Source organism: Rattus norvegicus, chromosome 8, assembly GCF_036323735.1.
Source record: "Rattus norvegicus strain BN/NHsdMcwi chromosome 8, GRCr8, whole genome shotgun sequence".
In the NCBI taxonomy this organism is placed as follows: Eukaryota; Metazoa; Chordata; class Mammalia; order Rodentia; family Muridae; genus Rattus; species Rattus norvegicus.
In genome coordinates this window covers 83,192,484-83,217,778 of record NC_086026.1, presented here as the reverse complement: position 1 = coordinate 83,217,778, position 25,295 = coordinate 83,192,484, and the positions used below count along the sequence as shown (strand labels likewise).

The 25,295-nt window shown below is 40.9% G+C and overlaps 1 protein-coding gene across 2 annotated transcripts in view; it reads left to right on the top strand.

Moving 5' to 3' along the window:
- Positions 1–25,295, top strand: part of Unc13c (unc-13 homolog C) — a 426,173-nt gene that overhangs the window by 336,044 nt on the left and 64,834 nt on the right. The window contains exons 16-19 of one of the 2 annotated variants that reach the window (XM_063264996.1): positions 334–477; positions 8,200–8,277; positions 13,811–13,888; positions 14,352–14,381. In XM_063264996.1, the coding sequence (XP_063121066.1) occupies positions 334–477; positions 8,200–8,277; positions 13,811–13,888; positions 14,352–14,381 (330 nt within the window). 2 annotated transcript variants of the gene reach the window in all.

Here is a 25,295-nt window from a genome sequence, read left to right as displayed (position 1 = left end):
TTGTGGATGAGGAGAGTGATGATGATGACGATGACAATGACAATAATGACAATGACAACAACTCTACCGAGTATTGAGCCGTTACCTCATTTCCCTAACTCTAGACTTGCATAAAAACCTACTTTTCCCTTCTCTGTCCCATGGTTTGGTTCCAAGGGGGTGGCAAGCTACAAGGCTGCAGTCTCAGGTTCACAGGTTGCTGATTATGGGGTCCCTCCTCACTGAACTTCAACCCCAACCCAAGGACTAGATGTGATAGTATGTATTGTTTAGAAACAGTGAAGTTCCTTTTCTCCCTTCCTTGCACAAACAATCTTTCTTCTCACCCCTCAGTTCCAGCAGACATCGGACCATGCCCTCTTCTCCTGTTCTGTGGTTGATGTCTTTGCTCAGCTTAACCAGAGCTTTGAGATCATTAAGAAACTGGAATGCCCCAATCCTGAAGCCTTATCACACTTAATGAGACGATTCGCAAAGGTAGGTTGCAAGAAAAACCAACCTAGACAGAGGGTTAGGATGTGGTGCCATTTTGGACACAGACCTCATTTTAGAATTCTGAAACAGAGTAGTTACATTACACCTAATAATTTTGGAGCGTGGCTGCATACTTTTGTGACTAATTGAGGGAAACACTGGTCTGAGTTTGAGTTGATGAGGTAATACCAGATGTTCATTTGAAAACTCACCTGGCTACTGCTTTAAAGGTGTTATCATGAAGAAATATAATCTATAACTCCAAAACACTTGAAATGCCAATGTTTAAACTTTATGCCGTGGCTATTTCAAATGTAGTCATCAAGTTATCAGAGAAGTCCAAAGAACATATACTTTCTGTGTCTAATGAGGAAAGAAATAAAGTTTGTTCTCTTAGTAAATAAGCACAAATAAAAATATATTTCTCTGGTTAGAAAATTAAGAAATGCCAAAACCCACTTAAACTGTTAGCACTTAAGGTCTGAATTTGTTGGGACTGCTGTAACAAACTACAGTGCACTGGGAACCTTAAACAACAGAGATCCCTTTCTCACAGTTTGGAAGTTAGTTCAGGGTCCTTGTTTTTGTCCGTTTGGTTTCTTCTGAGACCTTGTAGCTTGCTGAAGTCTCCCTTTCCAACATGCCTTCACAGAGACCGCGCTGTGAGCACCTTGGTGTCCCTGTGCCTCTAGTATTTTCAGCTTACAATGACACCCACAAATTGCTTTATCGTATCCATCCTAGAGATAATCTTTTTAACTTAATCCCATTCTTAAATTAAGGCCTTATCTCTAAACAAAATGAAAATATTCTATCTGAATGTTTGTCACATTCTGGGCTCCTGGTGCTTAAAGCTTTTGACTATCAAGTTTTGAGAGAACCACTTAATTCCTGACAAACAGGCGCACTGAGCATATGACTGCTTTTAACCACAAACATGTCTATAACTTCATTTGTCATTATCCCCAAAAGACTGAAGTGAGGGTCCTCTGTGAAGGGGAGGGGAGGCTCTGAGCTTATCATCGGCCCTGTCTCTCAGAAGAACGTTCACATTTTCTTCTAATTAGTACGGATGTCTTCTAGCAAATAGTATCTTCTTTCACTGTGTCAGATCAGATCATCCTGTGGTAACAATTACATCTATAAACTCCATGGTTCGCAGAGATTTACTTCTGGGTCATGGAACACGAGACAGCTCAGGTGACCCTAGAGAGGACCTCTCCACTATTGTATGACTCAAGGTCTCCTGCCAAAGAGGTCTGACACGGGGGGAGCAGGGGTTCTAGGAGGCTCAACAAGCTGGACACGTAAAAAGATTTGAGAGCTAGTCAGAATGGCTGGCCTCAGTTAGGACTCCATGAAGGATTCCAGGACAACTGTCAGCCAAATTCTATGACAGTTTTTATCTGCTCTGAAGTGAATTCAAGTCTTGGTTGACTAGGATGACTAAGAAAACTCTTGGCCTGTTAAGATACTAGCTGAGAATGATTTATTCGGGTCATTCCCAAAGAGGATTTTCCTGCTGATTAGAATTTCTCAATATGGTAAAAATCTGTACAATTATCCCCAAAATTATCAAAGCCCTTCCTTAACTCATAGCTAAACATTTATAGTTGCCTCTAAAAAGAACGTAAGACCCTTAGGAAGACAGTGTTTGAAGCAACTTGTAAGGTAAGAAAGACCATAGAGAAGTGAAGAGCTGGGCCCCAGCTCCTGCCTAACCCCCTGCAGCTCTGACCTGCCTGCATGTCTCAAAGTGACAGTGTTAGACAGAGATGGAGATCCACAAGAGAGGTTTGAAAGGAATATACATAGAAAAACACATCATCTACACAAGATGAAGAAGAACTATATTGTATATGTGTATATGTGAGAGACTGTAAGATTTTGTTAGCATAATAAAAAATTCAATTAAGTAAAGCATTTTTAATACCTGAAAACATAGACATCCTATTAATGTCCAATTCTTGTCACAGGGGAATAATGTAACCACCCTGAAAAACATTTCCTGGAAATGTAGCAATTAGTAATTGGCATTGAAAAAGAAGTGCCATTTTGTGAGAATTATTTGAAAGACCATAGAACTCTTAGTAACTCTCACAGGGTCTTACAATGAAATAAAAAAAGGGCTGGAACAATTCATTATATAACTATAAAAGTAAATAAAACTCCCTCAAATTCATTACCAATACCAGCCTTTTAATCTACAATTTGCATCTTACATGAGCAAAATGGCAAAAAATGAAAATCGTTGGCTAGTATAATTCATATCGTACAATAATAACAGACTAGAAGATTGTTTTGTTTCATTTTAGCATAAGGTGCAGCCTTAAGTCTCGAAGACTCTGCCCTTCTTGGTCCCCTGCATCAATAGCACAGTGATTTAAAATACCAGATAGTAATGATATCCACAGACATTTCAGATTTAACAATCTAACAATGAGCCTCCCAGGAGTGATTCCCATTTACTGAAGTGTGTACACATCTGGACAAGACACACACACTTCCCAAAACACTAGATGTTTCAAGATGGTAACCCAGAGATGTGCAGCCTGTAAGGGTTTATACAGAGGTGTTTGTAAACTTGATACATCAGTACTAGACATTGATGTGACTGTCCTACTGCTCTGGACAAGTATAAGTAGTTAAATTTTATAAAGAAATATGAAGGTTGGAGCTATGGCTCAGTGGTTAAAATCACTGGCTAGCCTGCAGAGGACCCAGGTTCAAGTCTCAGCAGCCTTATGGTGGCACACAGCAGTTGAACCACAGTTCTGGGCTTCTGTGGGCACTTCATCATGTACACATGTATACATGATGGCATTCACTCATACACATGAATACTTCATAAGATGAAGAAATGTCATGGAGTGGAGTGATACTTCTAACCATCGGCCATACTTTCTTCTCACGTCGATATGATCTAAACCCCATCATTGGACTGGAGAATAGAATCTTGTAGGTTTAGATTTTTCAAAGCCTGCTGCTAATAAAGTTTCTCAAATGCTTCAATCCCCCTTTTAGCCCATCACCCAGAGGTAGGGGAGAAAAGATGGTAAATAGGACAAGGAGAAGTAGACAAATTTAGAAGTAGTTCTTTGGGGGAGATTCCAGTCTCTATCAGGACACCATCAGTCCAGTTCAGTAGTATCAGGATACCAAACACAAATCAGCAGCAATAGCACAATCCAGCAGAAACTACCAGGCCTCCCCCAACTTGGCACTAGTCACTGGGAGCAACTAGGACTAGCCACTACACCAGGAGAAGTTCTCTGCCATGCCTCATTCAATGAGGTGAAGATCAGGGAAGATGCAAGACCAATAAAACATTGCTACATAAGTGCATTGTCACTGTCTGTTGAATCCTGTTTATACTTTCTCCAAACATCATGTGTCTTCCCCGTGGGTCTTACTCCAGCAAAACACCATGAGAGTCCACATTACATGACATACCCAGAAACTTTCTACTTCAGAATCTCATCAATTATTTTTACTCTTAAGGCCCAGCCTAGGCATCTGTGCGGAATAACTGGGAGATTTATCATTTGTAGGATGTATTAAGATAGGTAGAGGACACAATGAAGTGGATGGAGTCCCTCTTTCTGCTGCGGCTGAATTGGTATGAGAGTCTTCCTCTCCTTGGAGAGTTCGTTGATACCTGAAATATCATTAAAGGGCTTAGAGAGACTGCTGAGTTGCTAAGTTCTTGCTATGCAAGCATGAGGTTTTGGATGGAATTTTTTTTAAGATTTATTTATGTATTATATCTAAGTACACTGTATCGTCTTCAGACACACCAGAAGAGAGCATCAGATCCCATTACAGATGGTTGTGAGCCCTCATGCGGTTGCTGGGATTTGAACTCAGGACCTCTGGAAGAGCAGTCAGTGCTCTTAACCACTGAGCAATCTCTCCAGCCCCTGATGTTTGATTCCCAGTGCAGATGTAGAAAGTTGGCAAGGTGGCATGTGTCTGTAGTTCAATGCTGCGCATAGAGAGACAGGAGGAGTCATGGGTTTCCATGTGGTCTGTCAGTCTAGTTGAGGATTGCAATTGAAGAAAGTTCCCGATGTCAGTCCTTCACACACACACACACACACACACACACACACACACACACGTACACATGCACGCACGCACACACGCACACACACACACACACATACACACACTGAATACAGGTAACTTTTGAACCAGAATTCCCAACTTACAGATCCTAAGAGCAATGCAATAGATGGGCCTCCCAAGTATGTTGACCTGATATTAGCTCAGGAAGTCATAGCATTTTGCTGGGTGTTGACAGGCAGCCCCTTCAATATGCCAGCAGTGGCAACATGTCATATCAGAATTTTCCAAGGCCAGAGGACATTCTAGTCATCCTGGTTAACTCTTTAAATGTCACGGGTTCTTACCTTATTGCCACAATCCCATTAGGACTCCATGTTTCTAAGTCTGAAGCTCTTTTACTAGCTGTGCCTCTGTGGTATTAAAGAACCTGTGAATACATCTTCATCTAAACTCTGAGAAACAAGATGCAGACACTCACAAAGAGGCTATCCCATGAGTGTCTTCTCCCTCACTCTTTCCCCTCCTTTTCTCCATCCCTACCCCTCCCTTTCACTGATTCTATAGCTTAGAACACTTTGTAGGTTGAAACCCTATGGGAGCCCTGCTAAGTACTCCTTCCCCAAGCAGCTCCTCTAACCCTGCCACCTGTTTCTCTTAAGTTCTGGCATGAACTTACTCTGCTGAAGGTGGTTTGCTGAAAACAGAGCTCCAGAAGTGCTGACTGCACAGACCTGAGGCAGGATCTGAGAATTTGCATCTCCACACTTGAAGGCAATGCTGATGACCGTTCTCAGAGCCACAGTCAGAGAAGCAATCCTTTGAGAGGCATGCCCCAAGCAACTGCTAATTTGGAGTAAAGAAATGATGACCATATTTGGTTGACTTTAGTGAATGAAATTAGAATAAATAGAAGTTGGTCTTCAAATGTACATTGAATATTTTCAGTCATGCTTACTGGTGCAGGAATACAGAATTACCAGGGTCATTAAAGCAGTATTCTATTAGCTCCAAAGGTATATGGTCTGTAGCCACACCTGGTATGACCCATGTTTTTCCTCACTCACAGCCCATCCTGTATTTTGACTGTTAGGCTAGTAAATATGAGAGCCAGGACTAGTTTTCTCCAATCAGAGAGACAAGGGTGGTGTTTTCCACTGGTGTAGATCCAAGTAGCATACCGTGGGGGGTTCACTGAGAACAGTTAGAGACAGCCGTGTAGATTGCTCTTCCTTCTCCAGAAAAACAAGTGGGTGAGTCAACAGGTCACCTAGCAGCCACATGAATTTCTAGATGACACTGGAGTGCTAAGGGTATTTTTCCATTCATATCTCGCCACCAGCATGTTATGTCCAAGATATAGCTAGAACATGATGGCTTGTTTGTATGTGTGAGTTTGGGGGACAGGGAAAGATAATTGCCACAGTTTGTGCTGTCATTAAGAAACTCTGCATTGAGAGTTGTGCTCCCAGGCACAAACGAGCGAACACCCCGAGGAAACCCCACAGTCACTCCACATGGCATCTAAAGGGAACTGTGAGCAGCTTCACTCAGAAGATACTTCTGCCTAACCAGCCGTCTGTTTCCCTGGATTTATTGATCTACTGCTTAATGAGATCTTCTGGTTTTTTTAGGCCAAATTTCTATTTAAACTGACTCTCATTATCTTAGCGCCATGCACTTCTGGAAAGCATCAATCTCCTGTCAACACATTATTCGTAATTCTAGCTTCTTAGTGTGAATTTGAAAGTCAATAAAACAAGTTTATAGTCAAATTTACTGGATTCAGTCTGTGGGCTAAATATCCCTCCCTTATCTTAGTTAACTCTTGAGAATATCTCTTCCAGTGAATCATAACCCACTGGGGGAAATTTTTTTAAAAAAGATTTGTTTATTTATTGTGCATAGAGTTCTGCCTACATGTACACCTGCACACCAGAAAAAGGCATCAGATCTCATTACAGATGGTTGTGAGCCACCATGTGGTTGCTAGGAATTGACCTCAGGACTTTGGAAGAGCAGCCAGTGTTCTTAACCTCTGAGTCATCTCTCTAGTCCAGATTTTTTTTTAATATATATGTGTATCTGGGTCTCAGTGTCAGTATATATGAATGTGAGTGCAGGTGCCTGCAGATACCAGAAGGGGGCATCAGACTCCTGAGAACTAGAGTTACAGGTGTTTGGAGGTAACCTGCTACACATGCTCAAAATGGAACTTGGGTCCTGTAGACCAATGCATGCTCCTACCTTCTGAGTCATCTCTCCAGCCCAAAGAAATATATCTTAAAAGGAGATGTTTTGGCTCTTTGGTTTTTCTAGGAATAAATAACATAATTCAATCATTGTTGGTTTATCTTTTCTAAGAAGATGGCATTCACAGTTGACACGTTCCCTCTATGTGAACATAAGCTGAAGAATGCAAACTCTCAGTGTGTCTTTGCACAATTATAAGACATTTAATCAACAAAGTTCGTACATTTTTCTCTCTCCTCCATAATTACTAGAAGCAGAGATCATGCAGGAGCTCAACAAGACACTTTAGAGAAAAGAAAATATCAAATTTTGGTACAAAAGAGAAGTAAGCAGGCAACATTTTTAGCAATTGATGTGCTATTACATAGCAGCGAGTAAATAACGCATCACCGAGCAACAGTAACCAGGCAAATGTTCTGAGAGGGAGGGGGTAGGTGAGAGGTAGGTTTTTGCATGTTAACAGTAGTTTGTGGTAGTATACAATGTAAGTCCCTATTTCTGAAGAGAATCTCTGTGGAGTGTTATAAGAATATCTAACCTCTCTTATACATGAGCATTGAGAAATAGGGGAGAAAGTTGAGAAAGCATCCACTGCAGATAACCTTATATGACAGAGATGAGATGGCAAAAAGGATTAGGAGCCAGAAAGAAGCGGAAGGGAGAACGCCAAGCCTGCAGCGTCAGTGGGGAAGGGGGGCAAGTGTTCAGTATCATGAGGTATTAGGTCCCTAAGCTGTGAAGAGATTGCCACAGGACAACCTGCATCTTTTCTGAATAAAGTTAGAGAATAATAATAGATAATAATAATAATAATAATAATAATAATAATAATAATAGTGTAGACGTTAGTTCTGATAGACTACAGATCTTTGAAGTGTGTTTGAAATGCTATTCAGAATTCTGACAAACTGTCATATACACATAGTGATTTGTGATTCCTCTTTGGACATGGGTATGGACTCTCTGTCTTAGCTAGGGTTTTACTGCTGTGAACAGACACCATGACCAATGCAAGTTTTATAAAGGACAACATTTAATTGGGGCTGGCTTACAGGTTCAGAGGATCAATCCATTATCAAGGCGGGAGCATGGCAGCATCCAAGCAGGCATAATGTAGGAAGAGCTGAGAGTTCTACATCTTCATCTGAAGGAAACCAGGAACAGACTGAGCATCCTCAGGCAGCTAGGAGGAGGGTTTCCAAGCCCACTCCCACAGTGACACACTTCCTCTAACAAAGCCACACCTTCTAATAATGCCACTCCCTGGGCCAAGCATATGTAAACCATCACACTCTCTTTAGCTAAAAGAGAGTTATGTTTGCCTGACTTAACCTGGCTAGTGTTTCTGTAAGAGGACACACTTAACTCACTTAACTGACGCGCACTGTATGACATTTTCATTCTCAGACCATCAATAAGGTTCTGGTCCAATACGCTGCGATCGTATCAAGTGACTTCAGTTCATACTGTGATAAGGAGACAGTGGTAAGTAAGACCACTCCCACCCCACCCCCACTGGTGACTGTCCTGAAATAGAAACTTGTGCTTACTAACATCAAGAATTGTCAGTGCCTGTCCATGGTGGGTGATAAGAGTAGGAATCTCAGGATGTTGCCTGCAAGCCTCTCCAGGCATCGTGCTTGTTTTTCCTATCAGGATTGGATAGAAGGCAGAAAGTGACCAGTGCCTGCTGAATTATGGTTTTCTATGTTGAGAAATGATACGATAAACCATTAAAAATGCACAAGCTCAGAAAGCATTGGAGCTGAAAACTAGGGAGATAAGGATTAAGTGAGTGTTGTTAACAACCACTGTTGCTTCTCACCCACCCTCAGATAAGTGTAATTCAGTCTTTCGGTTTTCAAATCAATTGAGAAGGAGAGTAAATGCGCAGGACAATGATGCTTCCTCCTGTGAATTATCCCTATCAAGAGTTAACAGTGAAACACCCACAGGGTTAAGAGTGAGCCACCTTTCCCTCCTCCTTGCAAAAATAAAAAAATGAAAACCAGCCTGCACTGGTTGGCAAGGCCGAGGGAGAATCATAAGCTGGGCAGCAGTGACCCAGCTCACCCGGGCTGACAGCTCATTAAAACGAGCCAGTCCTGATGGTTCCTGAAGATTCCAGTAGATGCCTCTTTCCCTTCCGTTAATATGCTGCCCGGCTATTTGATGACAACTTTTAGAGGATCTCAGCACTGATTTCCAGCCACCTTTGACTCCAGCCCTCTAAGAGGGAGACTTGTTGGAGGCATCCGTTTTCATTTAAAGGTTAAAAGAGGATGCGTGCTTCCCGTGTTAGTCTGCAGCTCACAAGAGTGTCCTGTAGTTTCAGCAAGTACTCCATTTTTATTAAGATGGCATGATAGATATTTGTGGAGTTAGCTGAGAAATAATTGATTTCAGTTAGCTCCTTGACTGCTGGGCGGTCTTCTACTTCACATGTTAACATTCTGCATTCTGAATCATATGAAACCTCCCCCCTACCCTGATAATTTTAAATCAATATATATTGTATCACTTTTTGTATAGGAGTTGATCTTTCAAAATATTTTTTCAGTATTTATTTGTGCGTGTGGTATGTATGTGCTGCGTGTAAGGGTTTATACATGGGTGAATGTGGTACCCACGGAGGCAAGGCCACAACAGGGTATTGGATCCCCTTGGAGTTGAAGTCCCAGGCAGTTTTGAGCCACCTAATATGGGTGGTAGGGACTGAATTCAGGTCTTTTTCAAGCGCAATACATGTTCTTAACCACTGAACCATCTCTCCAGCCCGCAAAATGGAATTTTATAGTTCATTAAGAGCACTTGCACCTTAGTGTACACTCTACCCATACAGGAATGTCTCTAGTTTGAATCAAACTTTAGTATCCATCCTATTTTAGGTTTACAACTGATCTCTATTGAGATAAAATGCATATGATATGTTTATAAGGAAAATCGAAATGTACACATAGAGAGGTACAGCTACGCCTAATTACCACACCCAGTAGCATCTGTACCTTTCTTTGGCTTCATCCTAGCAAGCAGTCTCCTGGCTACCTTTGGATTCTATTGTTTAAATTTAAAGTCATTTTAATTTCACCAAGGTTTCTTGATTGAATAATAGCTTTGCCTCAAGTGGCCTCAACTAGAAGTGTGCACTTTTCATGAACACACATTACAAATCTTCTTTAAGAATCAAAACCGTAAGTCCAATGTAGTAGCACATAACCTTTAATCCCAGAACTCATGAGACAGAGGTGGGTGGATCTCTGGAAGTTCAAGACAAACCTGGTCTGCATAGAGAGTTCTAGACAATCAGAATGATTGTCTAGAATAGTGAAATCCTGTCTCAAAAAAAAAAAAAAATGAAAGCACTAAAATTCATCTGTTCCTAGTCACCTGCAAATGGAGTGAGAAACATTTAAAGATTGACATTTCAGGCATAACAACTCGGGTTTGTAAGATGGCTCAGTGGGTAAAGTGATGGCATGAGTCCTATCATTAGAAGCAATGTTAGAAAGAACAGCTCCTTTATACCTGCATGCCATGATACATGTGCGCGCGTGCGCGCACACACACGCACACACATACACACACTAGACACACACAAAGTACACATTAGACACACACAAACTACCCCCCACACACACACATACAAACACACACGCACACACATACACACACTAGACACACACAAAGTACACACACACATTAGACACACACAAACTACCCCACACACACACACACACAAGACACATACACACACAGAAACTACACACACACACACACACACACACACACACACACAAAGTAAGTAAACATTTCAAAAAGACATGACTGTAACATTTGCTGTGTCCGAGTCAGAATGTCAGAATTAAAGTCTATAGTTAAACAAAATGTCCGCTTGAGAATATGTTTTTGGAGTGTGATCTTCTAGTTTGTTACTGTTTTTGAGACAGGTCCCACGGAGCCCAGGCTGACCTTGAACTTCTGATCCATCTACCTTTACCCCCTGAATGATAAGTTTACTGTTGTGCCCTATCTGGCCCCTTCTTATTGTGACGATTTAAATCAGAAGTGGGTCAAACCACTTTTATGCCTTTTGTCCCCATCTCAAACAAGCCAAACCATCCTTTTCTAAATCAATTTTTCTTTATTTTAAACATTTTTAAGCCCAAACACTTTAGCCATTTAGATATGTCTGTCCCTAATTTGAATAACACTTTAGTATATATGGTATTTTAGGTTTTTGACTGTTCTCAGTTAAGATAAATGTATATCATATGTTTATAAGGAAACTCAAAATGTACACATCCTGGGTAACAGCTATGTCCAAACATATTCTTTCATCTCTGTAAACTCCTCAGTAAGCAGTAGGATTAGGTTAGGACCATGTGCCTTTTACTGGGGATTTTTATTTCAAAAATTTTAATGCATAGTCTTGCTACATAGCCCATGTGGGCCTTGAACCTTGAGTCCTCCAGCCTTAGCCTTCCAGTTCTAGGATGCAAGGCATGTGCCATGCTTGGATGGCTTTATTAAAACATTAATGTATTTATTCTTACTCACTGACTACAGAATTGTTAGAATCAAGTTGGGTTTTGTGCTTGGATTTGAGGTATAATTGAATGGATATCTAGTTCTTATTAGTGATGTAATAAGTTAATGGGACAACCGTGGACTTGGAGCCTTTCAAGAAGAGGGAGAGTTTAGTAAAGGAGAAGAGTTTTACATTTATTTTGAAACTCAAATTTATATTTAATTAGAAAACTCAACTTTCTCGCTCGCTTCTCCATACTCTTTCCATATTGTGAGTAGACATTGTCCCAAGTAAGTCCAACTCTCTATATTCCTTTACCCTCCCTAGCATTCTTGAAAACCAGAAATGGTCATATTTGAGCTGGTGCATGGCTTTTATATAAAGAGTTGGTATTCTAGACCTGTTTTGTGTGCTGAGAAGAATAGGCTTAAATACTCGCATCAAATAAATAAAATAGAGTACGCCCTGATCAAGGAGTGCTGGCTGTGATTTTTGGAAGTGGAGGGCATCAAAACTGACCGGAACATCCCAGTTCAGCAGCCAGAAACTCAGGAGTATCATTCTCAGCTATCTATGTTTAAAAAAATAAAATATTTTAGTGGCCAGAATTCAGGAACAGAAGTGTGGAATTGTTTCCATAAATCAAACTTAGGTTGTGGTCACTTTAAGAGTCAAGTACAAAGCCTCTGGAAGGTCTGTGATGTGGTTAAGGTAATAATAAAATCTTTCCACTGATGAGAGCTAACGCCTCTGTGATGTCCCATGAGTCCTCTGTCTGACCTTCTGATTCACTGCTGGCTCCCTTCCCAGCCGCTTGGAAGATGTGTCCATTTCCTGTCTCTATCGCCCCTGTCTCTGAGCCACTAACTCTTCAGAATCGATGTGTAGCAGTCATCAGTGAGGTTTGCAACTCTGCCAACATCTATTTTCCGATTAGAAATTAATTATCTAGTCTTGTCACAAAGTTTTATATCGCCATTGCCCTTTTCTACCTGTCTCCAAAACAACTCAAATGCCTACGTACACATCCTGTGCAAGAACGGTGCGGCAGTCCTCCCCCCCCCCCCCCCCCCCGTTCCTCAGCAGCACACACAGCGTTTACGTTTAGCCAGTGATTAAAAAAAAAAAAAACCCTCAACTAAAGCCTTTATAAAAACAAAGGCAAAGTAGGTGATAGAAAGGTGATAGAAACCCAGGAAGGAGAACTCTAATCCAGACGATGGAAAGGGACCCAAATAAGCAAAGAAGAATGCAGGAAGGCAAACGCACTTGGTCTAGAGCCAGATGAGGAAGGGAAGAGAGTCAATAGCTTCCTGGCTTAGAGACAGAGACTCCATTAAAGTTATTTTAAATTCTTTTTTTGTTATTTTAACCCCAAGTTTTCTTGGGTTTAAAAGAAGAAATGCAGATGCTCTTTTGGTTTTAAAGAAGCACAGTTACCAGAGAATTGAAATTAGTTGATTTTCTCTAAACTTTTACAATGTAGAATGTAGGTTGGGGATACAGCTTCATTGGGAGAACACTTGTGAAGCATCTGTGAAACCCGGGGTTCAATCCCCAGCACTGCAGAAACCAGGCCTGGCGGTGTACACCTGCCGTCCCAGTCCACTGGACACAGAGGTAGGAGAATCAGAAGTTCAAGGTCATTCTCAACCATCGGAGGCCAGCCTGGAACAGATGAAACATGGTTTTGTTTTGTTTTGTTTTTACCTTTAATCTATTTTCACAGTCCAGTTTTTATCCCCCCTTCTATCCTCTGACAGTTCCTCATCCTCATCCTCTTCCCCCTGTTTCCAAGATGTCCCCACACCCCCATATCTTCCCACAACCTGCCAGACCTCCCCATTCCCTGGGGCCTCAAGTCTCTCAAGGGTTAGGTGCATCGTCTCTCATTGCAGCCAGACCAGGCAGTCCTCTGCTGTATATGTGTCAGGGACTAGCTAGTGTATGCTGCCTGGTTGGTGGCTCAGTGTTTGAAAGATCTGGGGGTGGGGGGGCGGCAAGGGTTTATTGAGACTGCTGGTCTTCCTATGGGGTAACCCTCCTCCTCAACTTCTTCCAGCCTTTCCCTAACCCAACCACGGGGGTCCCCAACTCTAGACCATTGGTTTGGTGTAAGTATCTACTTCTGTCTCAGTCATCGTTTCAAACAAAACCATAAATAAAAGGTGGCTAATTCTGGTGTTCAAAGTATCACAACACGAAGAAAAGGGGTGCTGGTAGCCCATCTCCATGAGCTATTCCATGAGTTGGTTGTTAAATTGTATTCCCCAAAATGATCATCTATTTCCTTTCTGGTCCCAGCTGTTAAAAGCCATTTGTCAAAGTAGCAGAATGATTCTGTTTGATGTGTATCACAGGCACGGGTGACAGCTATACACTGTATCACTCCAGAAGTGACATGTGGAGGATACTCCTCACACTGGTGTCTCTCTCTCTCTCTCTCTCTCTCTCTCTCTCTCTCTCTCTCTCTCTCTCTCTCTCTCTAAGCCTTGCATATTGATGAACAACATCCAACAACTGCGGGTCCAGCTGGAAAAGATGTTCGAATCCATGGGTGGGAAAGAGGTGAGTGTGTGTCCACTCTTGTCTTTACCAAAGGACTCTTGGGTGGATGTTAGTAGCATTTTGCTTTGCTGTGCAAAGTGTCTTACTTTTTGAAATGGTTTTTAACCATGAACAGGAAGCATTTGTTTGTTTTTAATCTCTGAAATCCCATTAACAATTACGGCAGTCGCTTTGACAGTGGTTTAGTAGATGGGGCAGGGAGAGAGCCAGTCGACTTGTTATACAGTTAAAATGTAGACATATAAGCTAGTGATCAGTAGTATGACAAAGTTTACATTTTGTACCATCATCTTGAAGTTGATGCTTGTTTTAGAATCCATGTTGTGGCGATAGTGCTATGTCCTATGTCAGTGTTCGGTGTTAATTTTTCACATCGTGAAAGCTGCGTCAAATGTGCTATGTGTTGTGTCCGTAATGTGTCGTGTCTCTATTCAACACCCGTGCCTTGCAATTCCACGAACAGAAGAAGGAAGGAGAGAGATTCTCCTATGAGGTTTGTGATGGCAGGCGCTACCCGCTTTCCCTGGCTGTCCTTCTCACCCACGCCTGCTCTCTCATTTGCTTCTGGGGATCAGGCAAAGAGCAAAACATTAATTAGCTCACACCTGCCTCTTCCTGCTTGCCAAGGTCTTGTCTTTCCTTACAGACTGATGTGAGTGGGGATTGAGGAACTGAGGAATGAACGGGGAGACATTGAAGGCAAGGGTCAATGGAGCAGCTGGTCTTCCCCGTCTCACCCCACTTAACCACCAACAGCAACGAGAATAAAACAAACTCTTAGGGCCGGAGAGGTGGCTCAGCAGTTAAAGGCACTGACTGCTCTTCCAGAGGACCCAGGTTCGGTTCCCAGCTCCTACATATCTGCCAGCTCATTACCATCTGTACCTCCAGGTCCAGGGGAATCTGATGCCCTTTCTGGCCTTCTTAGGCACTGCATACACACATGCAGGCCAACACTCATCCACAAAAACTAAATATTTTTACATGAGAAAACAGACCCAGTGAAGCTATGGCCACAGTGCTTCTAATTCACTTACATCGGACTTTCTACAACAATAAGCCGTGGGCCCATGCAGAAAGCTATGTTGGAAATGAAAGCAAATTCCCCTTTTACCTCTAAATGTCTGAGGCTGCAGAGTCTCATTTAGCATCAGCCTCTTCACTTAAGCTGAGTCTTTAAACCAAGGAGGACTTCGGCAGCCCCTCCCCCCAGTGTGAAAAGAGGAAGGTGCTACTTATCCCACTAGAAATGAAAAGCACCAGAATACGTGTTTTTTTGTTGTTGGTTTGGTTTGGTTTGGCTTTTGGTTTTTGTTGTTGTTTGTTTGTTTGGGTGGGGTTTTTTTGTTTTTTGTTTTTTGTTGTTTGTTTTGGTGGGATTTTTTTGTTTGGTTGGTTTTTGGTTTTTGGTGGTGGTGGTGGGGTGTTTTTTAATATGAGTTCTTTCACTGGTGGTCTCAGATCAGCCTGTGTGAAATAAGGCCTTACTCCGTGCAGTGTGCTAATGTCTTCTCCAAGGTCTGGGGGTGGCAACCTCATTTCTGGATTCTTCTGTTGAAATCAATGAATGGGGCAGTTGGGGATCATCCCATGAGAGTCCCTTTCTAAATTGTCCTGATGCTTCCTGGCATCCACTTACATCTATTTAATATTTTTGGTAAATAAATTATTCATTTCTTGTGTGAAGTCTCAGTCCAAAATTCAGTGAAATTGAAACCCCAGGAATCACCAAAGAATGAAATAATATATTAAATTACCTATTTCTAGAAACTTCCCCCCTACTCCAACTATTTCTCTACAGTTCTGGGTTTGGACTCTGATGCAGATAATATTTGCTGAGCTGAGTCCTAAGTAGACAAGACAGAACTAACAGACTAAAGGCCCCATGGTTAAAGGAAGCTACATGGACCAAGCTGCCCACTTGCTAAGCACCCAACAGGAGGGAGACTTGTTTACCAGGCAGAAAGTGATTCTTTTTTTTTTTTTTTTTTTTTTTTTTTGGAGCTGAGGACTGAACCCAGGGCCTTGCGCTTGCTAGGTAAGCGCTCTACCACTGAGCTAAATCCCCAACCCCCAGAAAGTGATTCTTACTTGTGGAGCAATTACCTATTTGAAAGTTTCGGGTTCTCATTATAAACTGTGTTCATATATAAATTCTTCCTTTATAATGCAAGCTATGCCCGTTTATTGACCTCCTTATACATAACACACATGAAAATGCAAATGATTGAGTGAGGGAGATAAAACAAAGGCCTGGTTTCTATCTGTCGGATGAATCAGAGCAGTTCCAGTGCCCTTTGTTTCCTGCCTTTAAATATCTTTGATCCCTCTTCCTTGTATTCAATGTTCTTCTGTCCCTCTTTCTATGTAGTTTTCCCTTCCTTTTTAGTCTGGCATCCATTGATAAGGAAAAGCTTTAAGCTGAACCGGTCAGAACCGGCATAGAGGCGTGTGAAGCCTAGAAATAAAACAAGAGCCAAACCCAAGGCCAAGTGTAAGGCACAGCTTTCCAGGACGAGTGTGCTTAGTTAATATATATGTTATATATTATATAGTTAATATATATGTTATATATTATATAATTAATATATATGCTAGAGTTGTGGGTTGCTGTACTCGGCTTCCTTCATGACCCAAGTTATGAGGATGATCTGCAGGTTCTTTCCAGTAGGGTCATCTGTGAGAGGCAGTTATTTAAACAAACTCCTTCACTTGGGGCTTTTGGAGGAATCAAAAAGTATTTTATGGCCATGGTAGCATATGGCTGAAATCCCAGAACTCAAGAAATGGAAGCAGGAGGGTGAGAAGTTAGCTCTTGTCCTTGGCCATGTGATGAGGTCAGGGTCATCTTGGCCTCACCACCCCCAAAATAATACAAGGGAAGAAGAAAAAGAGGTAAAATGATGATATGGTATGGCCAGGAAGTCACCTTTTGCTATAAGTCACATATACAGTACCTGACACAGGCATATTCAACAGCCTTTGAAAGCTTTACCATGTAAGGCTAAGGAGATGCTCCATGGATAAGACCATTGGCTACGCAAGCATGAGGACCTGAATTCAATTTCCCAGAATGCATGCAAATATCCAGGCATGATCACATTCACAAGTACACACCAGTAACATCAATGCTGTAAGAGGCAGAGACGGGAGGATCTCTGTGGCTCGCTGACCACCAGCCTAGTTCCAGGTTCAGTAAGAGGCCCTGGATCAAGTGAATAAAACAGAGTAATTGAGTAGGATACCCACTACTGTCGTCTGGCCTCCACATATATGAATAAGCCTATAGGCACACACAAGCACACACATGTGTACATATATTATACACATGCAGCATATATGATACATATGCACATATATCTTTCTTTCAAATTATAAATAAGTTCTTCCAAGCAAACTAATGTCGGTTGCGAATTTCTTCTGCCCATGCAGCTATATAGGGAATCTATATAGGGACATATACTCACCATTCCAGGCTATTTTCCTCCTCTCTCAGGAGTTTATTATATTGACCCTCTATGCTGGGGTGTGTACTTCTCATTACAAAAACCAAATTAGCAAATGACTGTTTGTTCATTTGCTCAGAGTAGCCTTAAATGCTATGTGTTTGCTAGCTGAGCTCTCCCCATAGGCTGCTTGCCTCTGGCTGCAGCTGGCCGCAGCTGGCCGTTTGCAAGCATGACTGCATGATGCTGCTTTGACTGCCAGGACAGCTCTTCCTCACAGAACAACCTCTTTTCCCTGGACACAGAAGTGTTTCACACCTGCATTTTGGTTTTGTGCTCTTTATCAGTGAAACATCCATCTTCTGCATGGATGGGTCCAGATGGAAACATTGCCAATTAGCCCGAGGGGAATCACTGTATTGACTAATAGGAAATATACAGTCTATATTGTAATCTGACTTTGGGATGAACGTTAACCATTTACCCCACCATCACTATACTATGTCATGTGGTACCCTTACGTACCACAATAACAGTAAAAGTATCAAAACTAGAGAATGATTGTCCAGTTATTCTGTAATAGATGGAATAACTCAAAAATGTTGTGGTCTATGCTAGTTTGTTTCTTGACTATAACTCCATATGTGTCTATTGCAACTTCTTTGTATAATTTCCCAACATGAGCATATTGTTACAGCTCTTGGAAGTCAGTTGCAAATCTTCCTTTGATTAGCAATTTGATTTGCATAAGTATATGAAAAAGAAAATTAAATTATCAAAAATGTAATCTTTTTGCAGGAGGTCACGATGTATTGGTTACGTAATTTGATTTAGGAGAATTCTGACTGTGAGCACAGGATCTGCACTGTGGTACAAGTACTTGAAATGGGGGCACCTTTGGTTATTCATTGGCTTAATGAGTATGGACAGTACCCAGACTCTAGAAGTTATTCCTTGTTGAAATATTTACAAGAAAAGAAAGTTGCTTTTAAACTGCATTTCTATCCTACTTACTATAAATCAGACCCAGTTGGTGCCATGGTAACATGATTTTTATTGACATGTCTCAGACATAACTGACTTTTCTGAGTCAAGTCATGGTGGGGATTTGACCGTAAGTTTTGTGTTTGTACAGAATAGCGCCAAGGAATCTATAGCATACCCCACTGTCTATTTCGGTGAGCGACTTCATTCTTGTGTTTCAGTCATGTGTGGCTGGTTTATTCTGAATCTTTTAGTGCTGAGCTAGTATTTGACTGCTCCAGAGTGTGACATACAAATCACTGAAGTCCTCCCCAAACCTACTCCCCATGCAAACGTAAGGGGCGGCTCCAGGGCAGAGAGGAAAGTAGGGAATCTGGGATGGAGGCTCACTGTTTGAAGACGAGGTTTCCATATCAGCAGTCACTAAACTTCAGCATGCACCCTGGCTTCGGGGTGAGATTAAGGAGACACGCTGCTGACTCCAGCCCCAGAGGATTTGGATCAGCAGGTAACAGGCAGGACTGTGTGATTCCAGTAGAAAACAAATTCCCCAGTGTGGGGACACTGACAGCGCTGGCCTTGGGACTCAGTACCACTACTTTGTCTTCGTAGACTGGAAACAGCGTGATTAAAAACAGCTCAGGGGCTGGAGAGATGTCTCCACAGTGAAAAGCACTTGCTGCTCTTCCGGAAGATCCAGCCTCAGTTCCCAGCACCCACATGTTGGCTCACAATTGCCTATAACTCTAGTTCTAGGGGATCCAATGCTCTCTGGCTTTTATGGGCACCAGGCACATACATGGTGAACATACATACATGCATACAAGTACTCACAGACATAAGCTGAAAAGATAACAACTCCAAACACCTTTACCTCATCTCTGGACCACCCTCAGCCATCGAACTTTTCTGTTCTCTGAATCTTGATTTAACATGATTGGATGGAGTTTGGTACGATACACAATAGTATTGTCAAGTTCTTGTAGTTATTATAACAGTCCTAAAATATAGCTAACTACTTTGTAGCCATATGCAAAACTTTGTCATTTCTTAAAAGCCTTACATAGACTTTTCATTGCGTTCTATGCATCGTCTTGCTTCCTAGTGTTTATATTTTTTAATTTGCAATTTTAAAGATGATAAGGATATATTCAAATCTCCAGATGATATGTTCAATCTTGGCTTCTGGATATAAGCAGAAATGTCATTTAGTAATAAATTAATGAGGATCAATATTCTGTTTTTAATCATTTTTCAGTAAGTATAAAATAAATTGTAGAATAAATTGAATTATAAAACATATATTAGGCAGCTCAATAATAAAACAGACAATTCAATTAATTATAACTTACTTTCAGCTCTAAAATTGTCTCCCAAAGCAATTTCAAGTATTTATAAATTAAAAAGTTTAATTATCCATTGTGCCTACTCAGAGTTATTGTACCTGCAGGAGGGCAGGAATTAGGGTAGAAAATAAATGCATTTTTCATTGTCTTTGGCCTGGAGGAGTTTGCAAAGAATAAGCACTCATAAAACAGCAATTAAGAGCCAGGCTACCTTTCAGCACCTAGAACAGCAGCTCTCAACCTATGGGTCATGACCCTCTGGGGGGGGGGGTATATCAGATAGTTACAGTATGATTAATACAGTAGCACAATTGCAATTATGAAGTAGGGACAAAATGATTTTATAGTTGGGAGTCACCACAACATGAGAAACTCGGTGAAGGGTCGCAGAATTATGAATGTTGAGAACCATACACTCAGAAGCTAGGCATCTATGTTAATTGGACCATTTAAGCATCTCTCCCCAGCTCTTCACCTCAGGTTTGACCCATCTATCACATAATTCAAAGCATTGTAAAACATACTAGGCAGCAGAAATATAGTGAGTGCTAAGATAATACTACTTTAAAAAATGGTGGGTTTATTCAGGAAGTCAGAATAATAAAAGAGAGACAAGGGTTGTGAGGGAAGATCACTTTCTAATCTTGGAAGTGCCATTCAAAGGCAAATTTAAGTGCTGTATTTTATTCCACAGTAAACTCAAACTTCTAGCATCTCATTGTGTGGATAATAACCCAAAGGTGAGATGGCATGTGGCTGAAGTCAGAAAACGCAATCAGTTATTTTTAGTTTCATAGCACCAACCAACAAGAAGTTAACATCTGACATCTCGGACACCCTGGCCTTTTATTTGAAGATGCTGCTTGGTTTCTGTCTCCTCACAGCCATCTCTGTGAATAGAGTTTTCAATTGGATTTAACAGAAAACTAAGAGAACAATGAGCTAGAAGAGCTCTTAGCTTCTTGTAATCTATATTGTATTTATTGTTTGGTCTGTATAACTAAAAAAGGCACAGCTTTTGCCTCAAACTAGTGGTTCTCAACCTCTGGGCAGTGACCCTATTGGGGGTCAAATGACCCTTCTGTAGGAGTCACATCAGATATCCTTCGTATCAGATATTAAATTACAATTCATAACAGTAGCAAAATTAGTTATGAAGTAGCAATGAAAATAATTTTATGGTTGGGGCTCACTATAATATGAGGAAGTGTATTAAAGGGTTGCAGCATTAGGAAGGTTGAGAACCGCTGCCTGAAAGGAAATAAGAGATAGTTTATTCTAGAGCAAAGTTGAGTGACCATGGCATGGAGCACAGATTTAGGTGACCCTGAATTCTATGTTTTAACCTGGAAGCAGTTGCATGAACTTTTGTAGTTTTACAGAATGAAGAAGGTCCTAAATCAAGGCAAGTTTAAAATGCATGAGTGGGTACGTCAGAGAGACAGTTATAGCAAGTTGGGAGAAGGTTTTCTATAGGCCTTCAAGTGTTGACAATCTTAGCTTTCTGATTGATGAAAACCAGTGGTCTGCTAAGTTAAGAGATTCCAAATGGTTCTTATCTTTTAGTCACCAAATGTTAGTTTTGACACAGGGGTGGGCAAAAAATGGCTACTCAGATGACTAAAGCCAGCCCAGATATAGTGATCAACCTCCAGATCTATAGCACTCCAACCTCTCTACAACACTGTAGTTCTAATCAGCTAATCAGTCTTTGAAGACACAGATTTTCCCCAGGAACTTTTGTCGCTCATTGATACCTAATACGTAGCTTTGTCAAAGCTGAAGACAGTACCTCACTATATCTAAAGGTAATCGTTAATCTGATGTACCATAATAGTGTCTAACAATATACACTATCTAGTTATGCTGTGATTTGGCCACTGAGAGTCTTCAACTTGCCAAAACCATAGTTTAAGTTGTGAATTTACGCACAGTGACTGACATTTCTAGCCCAGCATACATGTCTTTCCAGGTGGGATGAGGAATATACAGTACTCTGCCTCTACACAGAACCATGTGATCATGCGATCATGAGAGTTTTTGAGGAGGGCCTCTCCAGAAAGGAATACAAATAATAATGAAAACAGAGTACCAGCCTCAGAGCTGTAGCATTTGTGATTAATTATTTACTATACTGACCACATATCTTATTTCAGACAGCATACCACTTTCTGATGTCACTCACAAGGATATTGCTCTAGTGCCAGGTTCTCCATGGAATGCTCACAGATTTCCCAGTTGTATTTCCGGCTGAACAAGGCCTCAATTGAGTGAATAGGCTTTGAAAAACCTATTTGGAGAGAATCAGCCTTTTTAAAACAAAACAAACAAAAACAACAACAACAAAAAAAAAAAACCAAAAAACCAAAACCAAAAAAAAAAAATAGAGCTAGAAAAGACTGTAAGAAATTCCTAGAGGCCCTTCCCTGCTGAAATCCATCTTAAGAGGTAAAAAAATGTTAAATCAAACTTGAGTTTATTAGATCAACCATTATTTATTATGATTATTTACTAGGAACAACCATTGGGGAGAATGGAAAGAGAAATCAGAAAAATGACACAACTTGTAAATTAGATGAGAAAAATACTAAGTCAAGACTTCAAGAGGACAAATGAGCTAGGGAAGATGTTTCAGAGGCAAGACTGGGCACATCTTGGTATCCAAGTATCAATGGAGGAAGAATATGGAGGTCAAACATGGCATCTGCATTTTACCAAAGTAAAACAAGAAGAGAAATAAGTCAAGCCAGAAAGATGAGCCCCGTGATTATGTTTTGAAGGAGATACAATTGGATCCTCAGAAGGAAAAATCTACTAGGCACCTAGGAAACTAGGCAAGATGTCCAGGCTTGTGTTAGAGAATGCAGAGAAGAGAACTAGGGGGTCCTTCGCATAGGTAGTTACTATAGTCTTGAAGGTGGTTGCTCGGGGGGAGGTAGAATGAAGAACAGAAAGGGAAGATTAAAGGGCATTAATATTTAAAGAGTATGGAGAGGACATATAGTCAACAGGAAGAAGAACAAGCCATGAAAAACTGGACAATCAAGGAAGTAAGGGCTTGAGAGATCAGCAGCAGGATGAACAGATGCTGAGCAGGATAAATAAGGTCACCAGGCTGGGCAGTGAAGAGATCATGGTGACCTATATCATGCACTGCAGTGCAGAAGCCATGCTGTGGTGGACAAATAGAGGTCTCCAAGATGCAGACAGATATAGAGCACAGTTTCAGGCTTGTGAGAAGTTCAGAGGTGAAGGAGAGGGAGCAAGTAGCCAGATGTTGGTGAGAAGGTTGGCTTCTCTTCCATTATTCTGCCTTGTGTTTGTATGTGGATGTCATCAGCATATATTCATAGAGCAGGCAAGTAAGATGAATAATAGACTGATTATTCATCAACAAAGCAAGAAGCATGGTTAAAGGCCCAGAGGCAGGGAGAAAGTCCTCAAATGAACAGAGGGCTTCTAAGTCACAATGCTTTGGTTTTCATAGAAATGGTGATAGACCTTGCATAGTACAAGGTTTAAATAAAAATAATGTCAAAAGATCTAGCACAAAAATAGGGAGCAGATTAATGTAGATGTATTAAAGGATTTGATGCAAAAAGTATTAAGGGTTTTTAATTTTAAAATATTGAAGCATTTAAACAGTGGACAAATAAACCTTGGCCTCATTTTCTAGAGAGATGATAAGCAGACCACATGGCCTTCCCTCCTCAGCTGTAGTTCTCTGGATGGGTAGTGAATGCACTGTAACACTGAGGCAGAGCTCTGAGCACAGAGCAGGCACCCTAGAGGCTGCAGGAAAGAAAGGAAAGGGGGCAGCAATTAGCTGTGAGGAAGTAAATGGCACAGGAAAGACCTGGAGTTCTTCCCTGGCATCTATTTTACAGATGACTTTAATGAGATACTGGAAGCATTTAAATGTCCCTCTGCAGCCTACAGGTTGTAACCGCAGCAAGACCCTCATGATCAGTTTAACTGCCAATGATTTTAAGAGGGTTAAAGAACATATATTCTGATTAGATCCACAGAGAGAGAATGAGTGCTAGAAAAAGAACAGAAATGCATGTGGAGTTGGTATGGTAACTGAATTCTGAGCCAATGTCAGAGTATAATTTGACACGGTCTGGCAAGTAGTCAGGTATTTGAAATCAAGAGTGACTTGATAAGTCAGAATATGTTGTTGCTAATGAATAAAAGATTTTATTTCAAAAGCAAAAGTATATTATTAACAGAAAATGTATCTATGGAGAATCATACTGGCCATCAGGATAACTCCCATGGGGAAACTTGTTGGTTTTGTGGATCATCTCCCATCACCTTTCCATATATTTAGTACATGCAAGTCTTACCGGACTCTGGAAAGGATACATTGACTTGAATAAGAAGCCAAAGTCTATAGAAAAGACAATAAAAGAAGTTTGAATACAAAGTAAGATAAAAGTGCACAGTTTACACATGCTAGAGCTGTTGCCTGCCTCTGGTGAGGATTGCTTGAGGAAGGTCTATGAAACGAAGTGAGAAATTATCTATACTTTAAAGAAAAAACATTAAGCCAGATGTGGTATTGCATGGCTTTAGTCCCAGTGCTTAGGAAGTGGAGACGGGAGGATCTCTGTGAGTTCAAGGCTGTTCAGGTCTATATGACAAGTTTTGGGACAGACAGAGCTATGTAAAGAGATCCTGTCTTAGAAAGAAAGAAACACAAAAACAAAGGAAAGGAGAAGAGAAGAGGGAAAAGGTCAAGAGAAGGGAGTAGGAGGGGGAAAGGAGGAGAACAGAAGAGAGGAGAGAAGAAGGGAGAGAAGAGAGGAGAGGAAGGAGAGGCAGGCAGACAGATGGACAGATGGACAGCAGACAGATAGATAGATGGACAGAGACTATGGTAAAAATGTAAATAAATGCTTGCCTACTAACAATCTTTTTTGTAAGACTTTTAAAAAACTTACATTAAACATATCTTCTGTATTCACCCCCTCTCGCACTTGTACACACACACACACACACACACACACACATGCACACACACACACACATGCACACACACACACACACACACACACACACACACACTCACACACACCATTCTTGCTAACCATTTATTAGTTTTAAAAAACACCCTTGGAGTATTGCAGGTTATCTTGTCCCAGGGAGTATTGTTGTGTACTCCAGGGACACTTCTTTGGATAAGATCCTACTTATCCAAATGAAGCTTCCATTACTCACACTCATTTCATATACTTCCTAAGTCTTTGGCTTATATGTCACAAATTTGTTTGTTTCGCTTCAAGATTTTGGCACCATCCCAACCTCTTTTCATTAGATGACCAATTTGTCACTAATGAGAGGAAATTTAATTTCTAAAGGCTCAAAGGAAGGAAGATTGACATTTCAATTTCAGAGACTGTGACACATTATCCTTTACATGAGTTTATCTCTGCTTGATGGTTTACATCTGTTAGAAGGTCTTGTTTTGTTTAGGATTCAACTGTACTTCTAATTTGTAAAAACACCACCAATGGGATAAACTTCTCAAGATGGTAAATTCCATGTTGATCTTTTACTGCCATTACAAAAAAAATGAATTCTTTAAAAAAAATAAATAAGTACACATCTTTAAACCTTAACCTGGGT